Raw genomic sequence first — 20,669 nt, forward strand, 5'->3', positions numbered from 1 at the left:
AAATGACCAAAGATTTTGACACATTGAGACAAGAAGTTGCAGCCCTCAAAGATCTCAGAAACACAGTAGAATCCCTCAGTAACAGACTGGAGCAAGCAGAAGAAAGGATTTCTGACATTGAAGACAAAGTTTTTGAACACTCCCAAACCCTCAGAGTATATGAGAAATGGAGGGCAAAAAATGATCACTCTCTCAGAGAGCTCTGGGATAATTCGAAGAAAACCAATATCATCTTAAAGGGATCCCCGAAAGCGACGAGGTGGATTCACAAGGCACAGAGTCTCTTCCCCATAAGATTATGAAGGAGAACTTTCCAGACATGTCAAGAGATTCTGAAATTCAGATAGCTGACAGTTTCAGAATTCCAGCACAACTCAACCCGAATAAGACATCCCCTGCACACATCATAATCAATTTCACTAAAGTTAATATAAAGGAGAAAATCCTGAAAGCTGCCAGACGACAGAAAACCATTACCTACAAGGGGAAAAATATTACAATAACTGCAGATCTCACTGCAAAAACCTTTCAAGCTAGAAGAGGATGGTCATCGACTTTTAATCTCCTAAAACAAAATAACTTTCACCCCAGGATCCTATACCCAGCTAAGCTAAGTTTCATTTATGATAGAGAAATTAAATACTTCAATGATATTCACATGTTGAAGAAATCTGCCATAACTAAACCAGCTATCCAGGATATTCTCAGACCTATCCTCCATAAAGACCAACGTAATCCCCCACCACAAAAGTAAACCCATGCAGAAAATTTTGATCAAATTCCAACTTCCACAGTCGCAAAAGGATTAAAAATGTCCACTTGACTCTCAAAAGGCTTATCAATATTCTCAATTAATGTGAATGGTTTAAATTGTCCTCTAAAGAGGCACAGGTTGGCTTACTGGATACAGAAACTCAAGCCAGATATCTGCTGCATACAAGAATGGCATCTTACATTAAAATACAAATATGGACTCAAGGTGAAGGGATGGTCATCTATATTCCGGGCAAATGGAAAGCAGAAAAAAGCAGGCATTGCAATCCTATTCGCAGATGCAATAGGCTTTAAATCAACAATAGGCTTTAAATCAACCAAAATAATGAAGGATAAGGATGGACACTTCATATTTGTTAAAGGTAATACTCAATATGAGATCTCTATTATTAATATTTATGCACCCAACCACAATGCAGCTCAATTTATAAGAGAAACTCTAACAGACACAAGCAACTTGATTTCCTCCACTTCCACAGTAGTTGGAGATTTTAACACCAACTACTGTAGCAGTGCTGGATAGATCCTCCAAAATGAAGCTAAGCAAAGAAATCTTAGATTTAAACTCAACTATCCAACATCTGGACTTAACAGACATCTACAGAACATTTCATTCCAACAAAACTGAATACACATTCTTCTCATCAGCCCACGGAACTTACTCCAAAATCAACCACATCCTAGGCCATAAATCTAACTTCAGCAAATTTAAAAACATAGGAATTATTCCTTCCATCATCTCAGACCATCATGGAATAAAAGTTGAACTCAATAACAACAGGCACCTGCATACCCACACAAAAACATAGAAGCTAAACAACCTTATGCTGAAGGATAGATGGGTTATAGACGAGATTAAGAAGGAAATCACCAATATTTTGGAACAAAACAACAATCAAGACACGAATTACCAGAACCTCTGGGATACTGCAAAGGCAGTCCTAAGAGGGAAATTTATAGCACTGCAAGCCTTCCTCGAGAAAACAGAAAGAGAGGAAGTTAATAACTTAATGGGACATCTCAAGCAACTAGAGAAGGAAGAACACTCCAACCCCAAACCAAGCAGAAGAAAAGAAATAACCAAAATCAGTGCAGAACTAAATGAAATTGAAAACAAAAGAATTATACAACAGATCAATAAATCCAAAAGTTGGTTTTTTGAAAAGATCAATAAAATAGATAAGCCTTTGGCAACCTAACCAGGAAAAAAAGAGTAAAATCTCTAATTTCATCAATCAGAAATGGTAAAGATGAAATAACAACACACCCTTCAGAAATTCAAAAAATCCTTAACAAATATTACAAGAAACTCTCCTCAGAAATATGAAAATCTGAAAGAAATCGACCAATACCTGGAAGTACACCACCTACCAAGACTTAGCCAGTATGAAGTGGAAATGTTGAACAGGCCTATATCAAGTTCTGAAATAGCATCAACTATACAAAATCTCCCTAAAAAGAAAAGCCCAGGACCAGATGGCTTTACGTCAGAATTCTACCAAACATTTAAAGAAGAACTAGTACCTCTATTACTAAACCTCTTCCAAAATATAGAAAAAGAAGGAATATTACCCAACACATTCTACGAAGCAAACATCACCTTGATCCCCAAACCAGGGAAAGACCCAACAAGAAAAGAAAATTATAGACCAGTATCACTAATGAATATTGATGCAAAAATAATAAGATCCTAACAAACAGAATCCAACAACACATCAAAAAAATTATACACCATGACCAAGTGGGATTTATCCCAGGGTCTCAAGGCTGGTTCAATATACGTAAATCTATAAATGTAATTCAGCACATAAACAAACTAAAAATTAAGGACCTTATGATTCTTTCAATTGATTCAGAAAAAGCTTTTGATTATATCCAGCATCCCTTCATGATCAGAACACTTCAGAAAATTGATATAGAAGGGACATTTCTTAAACCAATAGAGGCCATCTACAGCAAACCCACAGACAATATCACATTGAATGGAGTTAAACTGAAATCATTTCCACTTAGATCAGGAACCAGGCAAGGTTACCCATTGTCTCCATTGCTCTTTAACATTGTAATAGAAGTTTTAGCCATTGCAATTAGGGAAGAAAAGGCGATCAAGGGTATCCACATAGGGTCAGAAGAGATCAAACTTTCACTCTTGGCAGATGATATGATCATGTATCTGGAAAACACTAGGGATTCTACTACAAAACTTTTAGAAGTGTTCAAGTAATACAGCAATGTCTCAGGCTACAAAATCAACACCCATCAATCTGTAGCCTTTATATATACCAACAATAACTAAGCTGAAAAAAAAGTCAAGGACTCTATTCCTTTCACAGTAGTGCCAAAGAAGATAAAATATTTGGGAGTATACAAAGGATGTGAAAGATCTCTACAAAGAGAAGTATGAAACTTTAAGAAAAGAAATAGCTGAAGATGTTAACAGATGGAAAAACATACCATGCTCATGGCTGGGAAGAATCAACATTGTTAAAATGTCTCTACTACCCAAAGCAATATATAATTTTAATGCAACTCCTATTAAAGCTCCATCATCATATTTTAAAGATCTTGAAAAAAATAATACTTCATTTTATATGGAATCAGAAAAAACCTCGAATAGCCAAAGCATTACTTAGCAATAAAAAACAAAGCAGGAGGGGGCAGCGCCTGTGGTTCAGTCGGTAAGGCGCCGGCTCCATATACCAAGGGTGGCGGGTTCAAACCCGGCCCCGGCCAAACTGCAACCAAAAAATAGCCGGGTGTTGTGGCAGGAGCCTGTAGTCCCAGCTACTTGGGAGGCTGAGGCAAGAGAATCGCTTAAGCCCAGGAGTTGGAGGTTGCTGTGAGCTGTGTGAGGCCACGGCACTCTACCGAGGGCCATAAAGTGAGACTCTGTCTCTACAAAAAAAAAAAAACAAAAAACAAAGCAGGAGGAACGACGCTATCAGACCTGAGACTGTACTATAAATCGATAGTGATCAAAACAGCATGGTACTGGCACAAAAGCAGAGAAACAGATGTCTGGAACAGAATAGAGAACCAAGATGAATCCAGCTACTTACCGTTATTTGATCTTTGACAAGTCAATTAAAAACATGCAGTGGGGAAAAGATTCCCTATTTAACAAATGGTGCTGGGTGAACTGGCTGGCAACCTGTAGAAGATTGAAACTGGACCCACACCTTTCACCATTAACTAAGATAGACCCTCACTGGATAAAAGATTTAAACTTAAGACATGAAACTATAAAAATACTTGAAGAAAGTGCAGGGAAAGCACTTGAAGGAATAGGCCTGGGTGAATATTTTATGAGGAGGACTCCCCAGGCAATTGAAGCAGTATCAAAAATACACTACTGGGACCTGATCAAACTAAAAAGCTTCTGCACAGCCAAGAACATAGTACGTAAAGCAAGGAGACAGCCCTCAGAATGGGAGAAAATATTTGCAGGTTAGACCTCCGATAAAGGTCTAATAACCAGAATCCACAGAGAACTCAAACGTATTAGCAAGAAAAGAACACGTGATCCCATCTCAGGGTAGGTAAGGGACTTGAAGAGAAACTTCTCTAAGAAGACAGACAAGTGATCTACAAACAATGAAAAAAAGCTCATCATCCTTAATCATCCGAGAAATGCAAATCAAAACTACTTTGAGATATTACTTAACCCCAGTAAGAATAGCCCACATAACAAAATCCCAAAGCCAGAGATGTTGGCGTGGATGTGGAGAAAAGGGCACACTTCTACACTGCTGGTGGGAATGCACACTAATACGTTCCTTCTGGAAGGATGTTTGGAGAATACTTAGAGACCTAAAAATAGACCTGCCATTCGATCCTATAATTCCTTTACTAGGCTTATACCCAGAAAATCAAAAATCAGAATATAACAAAGACATCTGTACCAGAGTGTTTATTGCAGCCCAATTCATAATTGCTAAGTTATGGAAGAAGCCCAAGTGCCCATCGACCCAAGAATGGACTAGCAAATTGTGGTACATGTATACCATGGAATATTATGCAGCCTTAAAGAAAGATGGAGACTTTACCTCTTTCATGTTTACATGGATGGAGCTGGAACATATTCTTCTTAGCAAAGTATCTCAGGAATGGAAGAAAAAGTATCCAATGTACTCAGCCCTACCATGAAGCTAAATTATAGCTTTCATATGAAGGCTATAACCCAACTATAGCACAAGACTATGAGGAAAGAGCCAGGGAAGGGGAAGAGAGGAGGTTAGGGAGGAGGGAGGGTAATGGGTGGGGCCACACCTATGGTGCATCTTAGAATGGGTACAGGCGAAACTTACTAAAGGCAGAATACAAATGTCTACATACAATAAGTAAGAAAATGCCATGAAAACTACGTTGAACTGTTTGATGAGAATATTTCAGATTGTATATGAAACCAGCACATTATACCCCTTGATTGCACTAATGTACACAGCTATGATTTAACAATAAAAATAAATAAATTAAAAAAAAAAGTTACAGGTAGATAACCAAACAGTATTCTGGTACTTGCCCCCAAAATGAACAATTGATTCTTTCCGGGCAGTACATAAGTAGTATTAAGTCATATTCAGGACAATTCTTACATTTCATATGGCAGCTATCAATACTGGCACTATTAAAAGGAGTAAATTTCAGCATACACACATGAGAAACATAACATTAACAAATTTAAAGTGAATTCAATCTAGAATCATATTTTATATTATATACAGGCCAAAGCTACAAAGTGACATTCAAACAAATCACTAGGAACACTGTATAATTATTTAAAAACTATCCTAGAAATAAATCCAAAACAGAATGCAACAGAAAGATCTATCTGGGACTTAAGCCTTCCTATGGCATTGTCATTTGAGACTTACCAAATTAAAATTAAAATTCATTTTAATATGAATGTCCAAGTGACAGGAAAGAACTTGATAAAGACTACACAAAAGAAAGGAAAAGCTGCACAACTATCTGAAAACAGTAGGAATCACAAGATTTTAAGAATAGTAAATATTCAAGCCATCTACTGTGTATAACACATTTTATTGTGCACTAGGTTTTAAAGCAGTAAATGAAAATACATTTTTGCCCTCATTAAGCATCTTATCTAGTCTAGGAGGAAACAAATAACAAGAAAGTAAAAACATACATAATACAACTGAAGTACTATAAAATAAACCTGAGTAGCCAGTGTAGCTAAAAGGTATGAAGCAGAAGGAAGAGGTTGGAGACATGGGCAGAGGGGAGTGGGCATTTTACTCTAAGTGAAGGAGGATGACATGATCTGATTTCACTTATAGATGACTATTCTATCTGATATATGGAAAAAGTATGGTAAAAAGGAAGAGGAGAATAAAAGTAGTAAAATCTTCTCACTGAACAGAAGAGGAAACACAGGTACAAGCCAGGTAAACAATTTGCCTGAGAGTCCAAAGTTTCTCAACAGTATAGATGAAACTTGAATACATATAAGTACTCCAAAGAAGATTCTGAGAACTGTTTCAAATCAAAATGGTATGGATATTTAAAAAATAGACTAAGAACCAGGTACTTGTGTCTGTAATCCTAGCACACTAGGAGGCTGAGTCCCATTGATTGTCAGAAATTCAAGACCAGCTTAAGTAAGAGCAAGACCCTGTCTTTATTAAAAATAAAAAAATTAGCCGGGTATTGTACTGGGTACCTATAGTCCCAGGAGGCTAAGGCATGCAGATCCCTTGAACCCAAGAGTTTGAGGTTGCTGTGAGCTAAGCTGAGGTCATGGCACTCTAGCAAGAGTAAGACTCTCTCTCAAGGAAAAAAAAAAAAAAGGACTAAGGAAAACTAAATAATTAATTTGGTTACACCGGGAAATTATTAAAATGTGTGACAAATACTTAAATTAGAAGAGGGATATCAAATATAAATAACTATGGTATCAGTTGAGTAGCTAGATTAATTACAGTACCTAAATGAAACTATTATTCTGGGAGGCTGAGGCGGGTGGATAGCTTGAGCTCACAAGTTCGAGACCAGCCTGAGCAAAAGAAAAGACCTTGTCTCTACTAAAAAATAGAAAAACTAAGGCAAGAGGATCGCTTGAGTCCGAGTTGGAGGCTGCTGTGAGGTATGATGCCATGGCACTCTACCCAGGGTGGCAGCTTGAGACTCTGTCTCAAAACAAAAAAAAATAATAAATAATAAAAATAAAATTAATTAATTAATTAAAATAAATTAAAAAATAAAAGAAACTGGCTTGGTGCTCAAAGCACAGTGGTTAGGGTACTGGCCACATGCACCGAAGGTGGCAGGTTCAAACCCAGCCCGGGCCAGCTAAACAACAATGGCAATTGCAACAACAACAACAAAAATAGGCAGGCATCATGGTGCCTATAGTCCCAGCTACTTGGGAAGCTGAGGCAAGAGAACTGCTTAAGCCCAAGAGTTTGAAGTTGCTGTGAGCTGTGATGCCACTGCACTCTACCAAGGGCAACATAGTGAGACTAAATAAAAGAAACTGTTAGAAGAATAAAGAAGCAAGAATCCAATGTACTCAATTCTAATAAGAAGGCAGTAGATAATCTAATACAAAGAAAGGGTAGGAAAATGAAGGAGCAGGGAGAGGGGAGGAGGGAGATGGTGGGGGTCATGGTGTATGGTACACCTCTTGGGGGTGGTACATAATTATAAGAGGGACTTTACTTGACGAATGCAAGCAGTGTAACTAAAAGTATACTAAAATCATAATTCTTTGTACCCTCAATGAATACCAAACAATAAAAAAAAGAAAAATAAGTGTTAGTTTCAGGCAATAAAGATAACCTTACCCAAGATATTATTACCTGTACACAAATAACACTAGCTACAATGTCAATGAAATGATCTTAGAATTCTTTCCTTAGATTTTTACATTAGTTGACTAAAGTCAACATTAGCAAGAATTTATATTTAACATGAAGGCTGAAACACTTTGCTTCTCATGAAAGAAAAATATTTTCACGTCTTTTTAGCAATATCTAAATTACCCATATCAAGAAAGCTTTGTTAATGATTTCTTTATTTATTAGTATCACCTAATCATTCTATTTGAGGAAAACAAGGTTCAAAATAATTGACCAAGTATTATAAAATCAATAAATGATACAGACAGGCCTAAAATACAAATAAGTTTTTTTGCATTTTACTGGCAGCCTCTCACATTGATAGATTAAGTGAAAAATGGTCAGTTACTAGCTCTGGGTTATTGTATTTTAAGAGAAATACTGACAAATGAATCACTTAGGAAGGATGATTCCTTAGGATGGTGCTAAAGGGTTCAAAACCCACATCATATGAAGGACCAAAGAAACTAGAGGCATGTAAACCAAACAAGCAAATGCTAATGGAGCAACATAACTGACTTGCTCTATATAACTGCAAAGGAAAGAACCAGGGCCAAAATATAAAGAGTCCGGACCATCTCAAGAATGAACTTTCTAACAATAAATTCTGTCCAAAAAAGGAATCAACTTTCTTATTAGGTACTGAACTATCTGACATCAGAATTTCATGTTTTAATTTATGCTTTCTGTAGATAGAATGACTAGGAAGAGTGGTGGATTCTGAGAAAGAACAAGAAAAACTTAAATATAACTACTAAGATTCCACAATTTAATCTTACTATATAAGAAATACCACATTTAAAGCTCAGGAACTCGTGCTAAGATAGTCATGAAAATGGAAAATAAGGAGACACACTTTCTAAAATCAAGAAGCTGAGAACTCTCACAGGGCAAGTTTGAAATACAACAAAAATATCCAATCTAAGAAAGATATGACACAAATCTTCCTGTGACCTAAGAGCTCATTTCCATTCAAATACTAAACTGACACTTGCACAGGAAAAAAAAATAAACAATGTGTTAAAGAAAAAACAAAACAAAACAGGAGAGCATAAGCTTATATAAGTAGGTTTAGAATTCCAAATCATAATTCAAAGTTATTTATTTGTTTATTATTATTATTATTTTTGAGACAGAGCCTCAAGCTGTCACCCTGGGTAGAGTGCTGTGGCATCAGAGCTCTTCCACGATTCTTCCATGCTGTTACATATTAATATTTCTGCAATTTATTTTCATAGTTATATAGTATATCACAGTTAAATCTGTCTTCTTGTGAATGGACATTTGGATTGCTTTTAGTTTGAGCCTGTTACAAGTAATGCGGCTTTGGGCAGTGTCATGTTTATCCTTTGACATATGTATGCACGCGTCTATCGTGCATATATCTAGAAGTGGAATGGCTAGGTCATAAGATATGCAAATTAAACTTCAGTAGTTAACATCAAAACATCAAATAGTTTTCTGAAGTGGTTATACCAGTTTCCACTCTTACCTTCAATTTCTTCACATCCTTGCCAACAGTCAACATTGTCAGTCTTTTTAGGTATAATCATATATTATGATTTTAGTAGCATATTTACTCTATTTACCTGATAACTTATGAGGTTGAAAACCCTTTCACATATTCATTGACCGTTTGTATTATCAATGACTTCTTTTTTTGTTTTTTTTTGAGACACAATCTCATTATGTCATCCTTGGTAGAGTGCCATGGTGTCATAGCTCACAGCAACTTCTAATGCTTGGGCTTAAGTGATTCTTTTGCCTCAGCCCCCCAAGTAGCTGGGACTATAGGTGCCCACCTCAATGCCCTGCTATTTCAATGACTTGTTTTTAAGAAATATTGTTATTAAATTATTCCACAAATTCATTCTTTATGGCAGCTAATTTATAGTGCTAGTTTTTGTCTTTATTTTTTACTATAGTAAAGTAGTTTTTGTTTCTAAATAACTTTGAATTTGGCTCATCACCTGTGGCTCAAGTGGCTAAGGCACCAGCCACATACGCCTGAGCTGGTGGGTTCAAATGCAACCCAGGCCCACCAAACAACAATGATGGCTGCAACCAAAAAATAGCCGGGTGTTGGGGTAGGCAACTATAGTCCCAGCTACTTGGGAGGCAGAGGCAGAAGAATCGCTTGAGCCCAGGAGTTGGAGGTTGCTGTGAGCTGTGACGCCACGGCACTCTACCCAGGGCGACAGCTTGAGGCTCTGTCTCAAAAAAAAAAAAAAGCCAAATACAAATGAACATTTACTATTTACTATACATAGTTTCAAAATAGGCATAACTAACTCATGGCATTAGAAATCAGAATAGCAGGCAGCGCTTGTAGATCAGTTGGTAGGACACCAGCCACATACACTGAGTCTGGTGAGTTCAAACCCAGCCCAGGCCAGCTAAACAAAAATGACAACTACAACAACAACAACAAAAAAAACAGCCAGGTGGGCCTGGCGCCCATAGCACAGTGGTTACGGCACCAGCCACATACACCGAAGTTGGCAGGTTCGAAAACTGGCCCCGGCCAGCTAACCAAGAATGACAACTGCAACAAAAAATAGCTGGGCGTTGTGGCAGGTACCTGTAGTCCCAGCTACTTGGGAGGCTGAGGCAAGAGAATCGCCTAAGCCCAAGAGCTTGAAGTTGCTGTAAGCTGTTACTCCATGGCACTCTATCCAGGGCGACAGCTTGAGGCTCTGTATCAAAACAAAAAAAGAAATCAGAATAGCAGTTACCTTTTTAAAATAGGAAAGCATCAAGAACTGATGCTTCAGTTCTTGAAGGAACTGAAGGAGGGATCAAGAACACAGCTTCTGAGGTGCCAATGTTATTTCTTAACCCCTGAATTAATGGTTAGATTACATGGTGGTCCACAGTAGTTTCAGGGTTACATGCAGTAAGGTGCCAGAGCTGTTTCTTACTGGTTTGTGAAATCCAATTATTAAATTTCCAGAAAATTTATGAGCCAGTAGGAAACACAGCCATCAATGAAAATTAAAATATACAACCTTAGAACTTTTAAAAAGGTAGTAAGTACTCAAAACTCCTCATATCCTCATTATCTTACTATTATTTCTGCTCTTGAGGTTCCTTAAGTCTATCGTTATCTCTGTGGTGGAAACACTCTGTAACGATAGTCTTCCATCTATCTTATCTCAACTCTGACTTCGGTGACAGCAGGTTGAAATGTGTCACACTGAAAGTATTTATACCACAGAAATCAACCAATTCAACAAATCAGGCTCGATTTATTGTTTGCTTGACCGTCTAGACTTAAGAAAGTGATTGGCAGATGTTAACAATGCAGATTAAACTTACAAGCATATTGTTTCTGTTGTTATTACATTGTAAATAGCAAAGAAAACTGGTTATGCTTCCAGTATTTGAAAACTATTACTCAGTTCATCAAAGTGCTCAAGTTATTGATGAATGAGTGAAGGAAGCTTCAGCATGTTTTTATTGTTTCACTATCACCTTACACATTAATGAAAACAAATTACCAACCAGCATTCATGCCAGCACTGTATTCCTCCATCAAATACAGGCATTGGTTGGTTACAGATAAAACAGTTGAGCAAGAATCAGCAAAAGCATTCTGTTAAGAGTCCACTGGCTCCATGAAATTTACAATAAAGAGTACTGAATATTTTACTACTTGTAAATTGTATGCTACATATCCTCTATATCCGATTTGTAACAAACTTGTGTCTGAATGACTATATAAGTCTGTGTATACACACATTCTGTTTTCGTAAGAGTAGTTTACATACAGTAAACTAAAGTACATCAGTCAGATAATCATCATTCACCAAATAATACCCTTATAATTTGTGCATTTTTCTTCAATAAAAAGGTTTTTTATAACATTACTGTTTATCTGGGCAGCACCTGTGGCTCAGTGAGTAGGGCACCGGACCCATATACCGAGGGTGGTGGGTTCAAACCCAGCCCTGGGCAAACTGCAACAAAAAAAATAGCCAGGTGTTGTGGTGGGCGCCTGTAGTCCCAGCCACTCCGGAGGCTGAGGCAAGAGAATCGCCTAAGCCCAAGACCTGGAGGTTGCTGTGAGCTGTGATGCCACAATCACTCTACAGAGGGCGACAAGGTGAAATTCCGTCTCAAAAAAAAAAAAAAAAAAAAGTTACTGTTCATTTGTATCATCAATCAATCAATAGGTTTCAAAACAATACAACTCTTCCAAAACTTGCTCATAAGAAAAGCATTCATACATGGCCATTTGTTATATATAATTTAATGAAATTAAATTTTTAAGATTAATAACTTTAAAATCAATTCAGTGAATGTAATTTACCCTACTTTAAAATGATTTCTATTTAACATACACATGGCATTAATCATGAGATCATAATGGAAGCACTGCCCATTTCACTTAATTAACCTAAAGCTAACAATACTTGAGAATCAGTTTTATAAATTAATTTTTGGTTATCATATAAAAGCATTTCTTCTACTCCCTAATATTTTATACTTTTTAAATAAAAAAGGATTTTTTACACAGCTGCTTTGACAAAAAGAATGGAGAATCCTCAAAGAACAGAAATTAGACCTTCCATTTGACCTTGCAATCCCACTACCAGGCATCTACCCAGAAGGAAAAAAATCATTTATTATAAAGACATTTGCACTAGATTATCACAACTCAGTTTACAATCACCAAGCCATGAAAACAACCTAAATGCTTATCAACCCAAGAAGGACTAACAAACTGTAGAAGAGATGGTAACTTTGTATCTTTTGTATTAACCTGGATGGAGGAGAAGCACATTTCTCTTAGTAAAATACCACAAGAATAAAAAAGCAAATATCCATACTAGTACTCAATACTAACATGAAACTAGTAGATGATCTAATACATACCCACATAAGAGTAAAACTCAATTCAATTCAAGCCAGGGGAGGTGTGCCCCCATTTAATGGGCACAATGTAAGGGTATGAAGCACACCTTCTGGGTGTGTGATACAACTACAAGATGGAATGTACCTAACAAATTCAAATATTGTGACCTGGTTATTTGTACCCTCACATTAACCTGAAATTAAAAATAAATAAATATGCTGGGTGCAGTGGCTCATGCCAGTAATCCTCGCACTCTGGGAGGCCAAAGCAGGTGGATTGCTTGAGCTCAGGAGTTCAAGACCAGCCTGAGCAAGAGCGAGACCCCATCTCTAAAAACAGCCAGGTGTTGTGAAGGGTGCCTATAGTCCCAACTACTTGGGAGACTGAGGCAAGAGGATCGCTTGAGCCTAAGAGTTTCACATTGCTGTAAGCTATAACCCCAGGGAAACTGAGTGAGACTCTGTCTCTAAAAAATAAATAAATAAATAAATATATATATATATATATATTTTATTTTTAGAGACAGAGTCTCACTTTATTGCACTCGGTAGAGTGCCGTGGCATCACAGCTCACAGCAACCTCCAACTCCTGGGCTTAGGCAATTCTCTTGCCTCAGCCTCTCAAGAAGCTGGGACTACAGGCGCCCACCACAACACCTGGCTATTTTTTTGTTGCAGTTTGGCCAGGGCCCGGTTCGAGCCCACCCTGCCCACTGAGCCACAGGCACCACCCATAAATAAATAAATAAATAAATAAATAAGATGAATAAATAAAAGGATGTACATTGAAAAAATACATTTGTTATTTCTATGTATATTTCTATACAGAGTCTAAACTTAAATAGCACAATAGTAATAAATCTGATTTTTCCAGGTGCCACAGTCTGAATGCATTTGTCTTTCCAAAACTCATGTCAAAATCTAATCTCAATGTGTTGGGATTAAAAAGTAGGACCTTTAGGAGGTGATTGGGTATTGAGGGTTCTACTCTCATGAACAGGATCAGTGCTCTTATCAAGGATGTACACGGGAGCTTGTTGGTCCTTTCCACCACTTGAGGACACAAGGAAGTGCCACCTATAAAGAACAGGCACTAAGTAGACACCAAATCTACTAGTGCCTCAATTTTGAACTTCCCAGCCTCTAGAACTGTGAGAAATAACTTAAAATAAATTACCCAGTCTAAGGTATTTTGCTGTAACAACTGAAACTGAGAAGGTACATTCAAATATGACTTAAAAATACAGCTTAAAGGTTAATTTAGCCATTTGATTCCCTCTCAACAATGAGAACATAATTAAGTTAAGGGCAGGACCTATGTTTATTAAAGTTTGTATTTCTAGCACCTAGAAGTATGACTGACACAAAGTGCACACTTAATAAAGATGTGTTAAATGGAGCACACACTGGCCTTACGGATGGTCCTGCAGCCACAGTGGGGAAAGCCTCAACAACAGATCATTCACTATGCAAAGTGACTGTTACTTACTGGAAAATAGCAGTTTAAGTTGGGACTTAAACTGAAGCCTGTCAACTTTTTAAAAAAAGAAAACAAACACTTTAGATTTAATCACTCTCAGAAAATAAAGTGGTACTCTTCCTGCCCCTCCCCCCCAAGATAAAATCTCCCTGTGTTGGCCCAGCTAGAGTGCAGTGGTGTCATCACGGCTCACTGCAGTACCTGGGCTCAGCTTCCCACGTAGCTGGGACTATCGGTACAGGCCACTACACCCAGTTAATTTTTCTGGGTTTTGTAGAGACAGGGTCTCGCTCTTGCTCAGACTTGTTTTGAATTCCTAATTTCAAGAAATCCCCCCGCCTCAGCTTCTCGGAGTGTTAGGATTACAGGTGAGAGCCACTGGGCCCAGCCTTTAACTGGTACTCTTATAAGAAAGAAGTATTCATGAGATAGCAAGCACTTTCAAATAAGAGTCTTTAGCATAATGATTAAAAGCTCAGGTATGACAGTCACACAAGGTTCAAATCCTAGTCTCACCATCTATTTGCAGTTAAGATATGGTGCCTCAATTTCTTCATTTGTAAAACAGAAATAATGCTGAGTTCACAGAATTGTATAAGGATCAAATAAACCAGTATATATAAAAAAAATTCAAAAGGGGCATTTTTGTAGAAAGCTTCAAAAAAGGTGAAGTATGCTCAAGGAAGAATAATATTGCTATTACTGCTATTATGAATTGTTCTATCACATAGTACTCAACATCAAACTAAAAATCCAAGTATACCAGGGACCTTGTAAAGAATGCCTAACTTTTCTTATCCTCACTTTTTTTTTTTTTTACATCTATAAAGTAAGTGACTGAAGTACAGCAGCAGCTTCCAAAATTCTGACCATGACACAAAATAATAAATACATTTTAGAGTATTAGCTAGTATATATACACACATGTATGTTTATATAACTAATTTTTTTATACATTTATATAACTAAATACTGAATTTTCTAGTCTATTCTACTTCAATTTTTTTAAAGCTGATTATAACACACAAAACAAATCTAAATAAAAATAAAAACCACCAGGGACTACAATACTTGTGAGGATACTTCCAATACTCATTTTCAAATTAGCTTTCAATGAAGTGGATATCTGTCAGTTTCATCTAAGTTCCCTCAAATCCTATTACAGCCTTCAGTGAGTTTTAGGAACACTAATACTCTAATAAATATTTGAGTGATTATGACAATCATAACTGAGTCAAATACACCTTTCAAATGCTAATGAAGTTTCCATTTGTTTTCACCGTGACTCAGAAAATATCTTTTGCCTCCACACTGACTCAGAAAATATCTTTTGCCTCCACACAACTGTAGAGTTGGGTTTGTCCTTTAATAAAAGGCTTACTTGCCAATGACATTTTGAGAACTTACATGTCATTGAAAGAATAATTAAGGCTTAGAAAACTATTTGGAAACACTATAAATAATAGACAACTTAAGATCTCCAGAAAAATGTACATTACATAAAGTAAATGCTACTTGATGATTTTGTTGTTTGCTTAAGAGTCACACTTAAAAATCAATATTCGGGCAGCGCCCATAGCTCAGTTACTAGGGCAATGGCCACATACACCAAAGTTGGTGGGTTCGAACCCAGCCAGGCCCAGCTAAAACAATGATGACAACTGCAACAACAACAACAACTACAAATAGCCGTTGGCATTGTGGCAGGCGCCTGTAGTCCCAGCTACTTGGGAGACTGAGGCAAGAGAATCACTTAAGCCCAAGAATTTGAGGTTGCTGTGAGTTATGATGCCATGGCACTCTAACCAGGGTAACAGCTTGACACTTTGTCTCAAGAACAAATAAAAAACATTTATTTCATAATTCTGGATCTCTTTTTCCAAATCCAATCCAGATTTCTAACCTAGCTTGGTACGTACGGATACCGCATACGATGAAAAGTCTTAAGATAAACAGGGAAAAAGTGAACTTCACTAATCCCATTCTTCCAGGCCCCATCTTTACTCTAGGACCTTTGGCAAGTTACTTTGGCTCTCTGTACCATAGTTTCTTTATCTCTAAAATGGGGAAAATAAAATACCTAGTTCACAGGATTATATCATAAATTATTACATAATCACTCTGAATGGTGCCCTGCAAAGGAACATCCAATAAACCATGACCATGGTTCTTCTCTTGTGTTATGTGAAATTAAAGACTGAAAGTTCCTCATCCTGTCCTAAAAGTTTATCTGAAAAGCTACTCACACAGTGAGGCTTGGTTTCAGCCCCTACTGTATTCTCTAAAATGCAAACCAAGACTAGCTGCACAAAGGACAGAAGAAGAAACAAAGGTAATATTTAAGACATGGATTTTTAAATATCCATTTATGTAGTATTTGATAATGGAGGAGAACTAGTTCAATTTTATCAGTAGGAAAAAATTTATTTATTTGTACCCTTACTAATCGGATCTGAGACACAAATACTGTTTTACAGCATAAAAGCCTCAACAAATTACAAACATAAAAACATCTAATTCATTTTCAATGTCCTAGAAAGGCAGAGAAGTAAAATGTGTCTTCAAATCTATCTCATTAATAGAAATAGTTGGAAAACACCAGTTTTATTCTATCATTGTCTAAAGATCCATAAGGCCTAAGAAGCTGATCTACTTACAGTTCAATACTGATCAAAACTACATGCAATAAAAATACTCTAGTATATACTTTAAAGGACAAATACTTATCGCTTATAAGATATGTCTTCATTATATATATCATGACATGAATGTGATTACAGATCCTGAATTCCTAACTATTATTATAATAATAGTACAAGAAAATTTCTTTGTGGCAATTCGATTACATCATCATTCATTTATGACATCACAATGGAAATGAGAAATGCTATCACTAAAAACTTTTGTCTTTTCACTAAAATCAAGGCTAAGAGATGCTTTGAATCATCTTGCTACTTCCTTACTCTGAAAGATTATCTTCAACTCATTGTCTTAAAGTCCATTTTAAGGGAAGTACAGAATTTCCACTATGCTTACTCACCAATTTCCGAGATAAGTGCATGTGCACAATGAACCCTAAGACAGGGAAATTTTCTCATTAAGGAAAAAAAAAACCTTGTTCTACTCTATACTTTACAAGCAGTAGTAAATCACATCCCTCATCTTATTCTGTGAGTGTATACATCTACTTTCTTATAAGTCTTTCCCCTATAATTGTTATCATTTATTGTTCATTTTAACTCAGAATACTTATTATTTTTTAAAGTTTTAAAACTCTACTTTGAATTTTACCATAAAGGATCCATTTTACTAAATACGTTTACGCATGTGTATATATATTATCCTGGAGTTACCTGCACTGCAGCATCGCTTTCAAAACACCAAGGAGGCTTTTGTTTAGAATTGGGACTTTAACTCTTCCACATCAAAACCTTGAAAAGCCAACAAAAATCATAATATTCAAATTTCAAGGGCTTCAAGTCAGCAAATTAAAAAGAGATAATGTCTTGCCTTGTCATCTCTCCCTCTTGCTCTATAATCCTTGTCCCTACTTGTAGAAGGTTTTTCACTCTTTGATATAGGGTGTGCTCGGCCTACAGGTCCCCGGCCTCCTACTCCCGCCATGTCTTTCCTCAGAGGTCTTACTTCTCGAGTGGAACGCCTGATCTGAGGTGGAGCTCTGACAAAAAAAAAATAAACAAACAAAGTTAAAATTAATCAAAAGCAAAAATATTTCAATACAACTTTGGTCAACAAAACTACTCAATCAAGAAGCCCCAAATCTCACTTTTCCACTTTTTGCCAGTTCATGGCTCTATTACGTTATTAAAAATCCCTGTCTCCAAAATGTACTAGCTGATAAAATTATTAAATGCATATGAATGACTCATATGGCAGCAATTATTTTGTGCAAAAATAACCGTTAATCACCAATAGAGGGCAACACAGATTAGCCCCATCTAATAATTTTAGTATGCATAGTGTAATAGAAAATCAATAACTATCTTAAACCAACGTATTAAAAACTGAAAGGACAGAAATTCAATCTTCGCAGTTTACTAATTTATGATAATTATTATTTTTTATGACCAAGATGACTTTCTCTGCTTCTGTATTAGAAAACGCAACATTCCATTCATCAAATTACAAAAAGCAGAGCTTAATGATTTCTTTCTTTTTTTTGAAACAGAGTCTCACTCTGTCACCCTGGGTAGAATGCAGCAGTGGTATCATCTTAGCTCACAGCAACCTCAAACTCCTGCACTCAAGTTATCCTCCTGCCTCACCCTCCCAAATACCTGGGACTACAGGCATTCACCACAATCCCAGGATAATTTTTTTATTTTAGTAGAGACAGGGTCTTGCTTTTGCTCAGGCTGTTCTTTTCAAAGTCCTGACTTTAAGCAATCTGCCCTCCTCAGACTCCCAGAGTACTAATAGGTATGAGCTAACACATCCAGTAAACAATTGCTTTCTTAGAAATAAAATAATTTTGTATAAAATATTCACGCTTTAAAGGGGTCTAAAATCACAGGATCATTCTAATTATACAGGCCTCCAAATGTTATTAAGAATTTGATAAATATGTAAATGTCACTATACAAAGTGGTGTATTTTGTTGACTGTAATATGAAGCATGTCTCCTTCAAACAGTGAAGTTTTGAGGTTCCTCAGTTAAGTATTTGTCTCTTTTTGGGTCTTGGGTAAGAGACTAAAACTTCATATCTAATCTTAGTTCTTTCTCCTTGCACTGTTTCTACCTCCACTTTCTTACCTTTTCTCTCTCTAGTTACGTTTGTATTTGGAGTCCTTCAAGCCCCATTTGTATATACTCCTTTTTCATTCAGGTGCCTTATCTATTTTTATCCCCCTTTCAGCCTCACCTTTCAACTAACTCAACATGGAGTTTCACTCCTGGTATGAGAAAAGATGTACGTAATTCAATGAATCCAACAAGATAGGAGAGGGGATGACAAAGCAAAGAAGGTGCAAACCAGGGGTAAAAAACTTAAAACACGTGTTAACATGTTCCAAGTCCAAAATAGCATACTCAAATTGTTGGAATTAAGACTACATCATGGGCGGCGCCTGTGGCTCATTGAGTAGGGCGCCGGCCCCATTTGCCGAGGGTGGCGGGTTCAAACCCAGCCCCGGCCAAACTGCACCCAAAAAAAATAGCCGGGCGTTGTGGTGGGCGCCTGTAGTCCCAGCTGCTCGGGAGGCTGAGGCAAGAGAATCGCTTAAGCCCAGGAGTTGGAGGTTTCTGTGAGCTCTGTGAGGCCATGGCACTCTACTGAGGGCCATAAAGTGAGACTCTGTCTCTACAAAAAAAAAAAAAAAATGAAGACTACATCATGAAATTGCTAAGGAAGAACTAATGAAAACTGTGTCTGTTAGGTTACCATACACTGACATCTTAATCATTAGAGTTCAGTCCAGTTAAATAATTATTTATTGAACCCCCATTAGGTGATATATAATTTCTAACATGCTGGCCTTAGAAGGAGACAAAGATTAACAAGCAATCTTGTGAAAGAAATCCACAGGAAAGGAACTAGAAAATAGTACACAGTAAGGTGGCTGTAAGGCATTTTGAAATCTAAAGTCTGTGTCATTGGTTCTAGGGTATTAGTAGTCTTCTAAGCATTCTGTCAATAAAAAAAATATAATGAGGCTGGTTAATTTTTAAAACATTTAAAATGTTACTCTTTTTTAAGAATTTCAATGCAACTAACTTATTTTGTTTTTATGAAGCAAATACAATTCTACTTTTGCATATATTTGTAGAGGTATAAATGCCTTTCCTGAATCCGATTCATGGGTATGGCCAAGATAAATAATGACATGAAAAACTCTTCTAGGCAACAGGGCACGGTGAGTCTGGGGAGATAAGACTCCAGGCATCTCTGGCTGGTGGGATCTGCCTATAATCATCCCTTTGAGGATACATGCAGTCAGCAAGGGACTGCTGGACCCCAAGAGGAGGACAAAAACAGCGGAAAACTGCCAAGTGGTTGCGTGTGTTCGATCGACCTAATCCCACTGGCAGCCGTAAGAACAACCAGCAGTGAGACTACAAACTGGAAAGGCCTTACCTGTGAACTGTTTCGGTGTTTGTGGACTTGGCACTCAGTTGAACTGCCTTGGGGAGAGCTTGAGCAGGAGTGCAGAGAACTTTGGGCATTGTCTAGGGCCCCAGACTGAGTCGCTGAGCCAGACGGAGCTAATAGTGTTTAGCTGTGGGCCACAGGGAGCCATTGTGAGAGAACTGTCCAAGCAAGCTTCGTCCTCAGGGTTGTAGACCAAGGATGGGGCAGGAGTTAGTAACCTAGTGACTGAGCAGCCTAAAGGCGGGGACTGAGCAGCCTTACAACCTTAACCCACAGTGGCAGAGTGAGACCGGTTTTGGCACACTGGAACCTCAGGCTGTTGAGCTGGGTAGTGTGCCATGGCGTCACAGCTGATAGCTACCTCAAACTCCTGGGCTTCGACCCGCCTGGACCTCCGTAAGAGCTACGCAGCGACCCCCCAAACCGGGAGCTGCACCTGCCAGCCTCCGCATGCCCGGACCAGGAACTGTGGGAGCCACACAACCCTGCATCCACCTTCCTGTACCCTCCCTGCCTCCATACAGGCCCGCTCGTCTGGCCAGGAACTCTGTTAGCTGCGAGGCCCCTGGAGCCCTCCCTGCCTCTGC

At 37.6% G+C, this 20,669-nt stretch overlaps 1 protein-coding gene across 8 annotated transcripts in view; it reads right to left on the reverse strand.

Annotated features, from left to right (window-relative positions):
- KATNAL1 (katanin catalytic subunit A1 like 1) overlaps window positions 1-20,669 on the reverse strand; it is a 170,413-nt gene that overhangs the window by 49,707 nt on the left and 100,037 nt on the right. For all 8 annotated transcript variants that reach the window (XM_053563664.1, XM_053563662.1, XM_053563660.1 and 5 more), the window contains one exon: window positions 17,483-17,651. In XM_053563664.1, coding sequence (XP_053419639.1) covers window positions 17,483-17,651 — 169 coding nt within the window. The remainder of the gene's footprint in view (window positions 1-17,482; window positions 17,652-20,669) is intronic.

This window comes from Nycticebus coucang, chromosome 15 (assembly GCF_027406575.1).
Source record: "Nycticebus coucang isolate mNycCou1 chromosome 15, mNycCou1.pri, whole genome shotgun sequence".
NCBI lineage: Eukaryota > Metazoa > Chordata > Mammalia > Primates > Lorisidae > Nycticebus > Nycticebus coucang.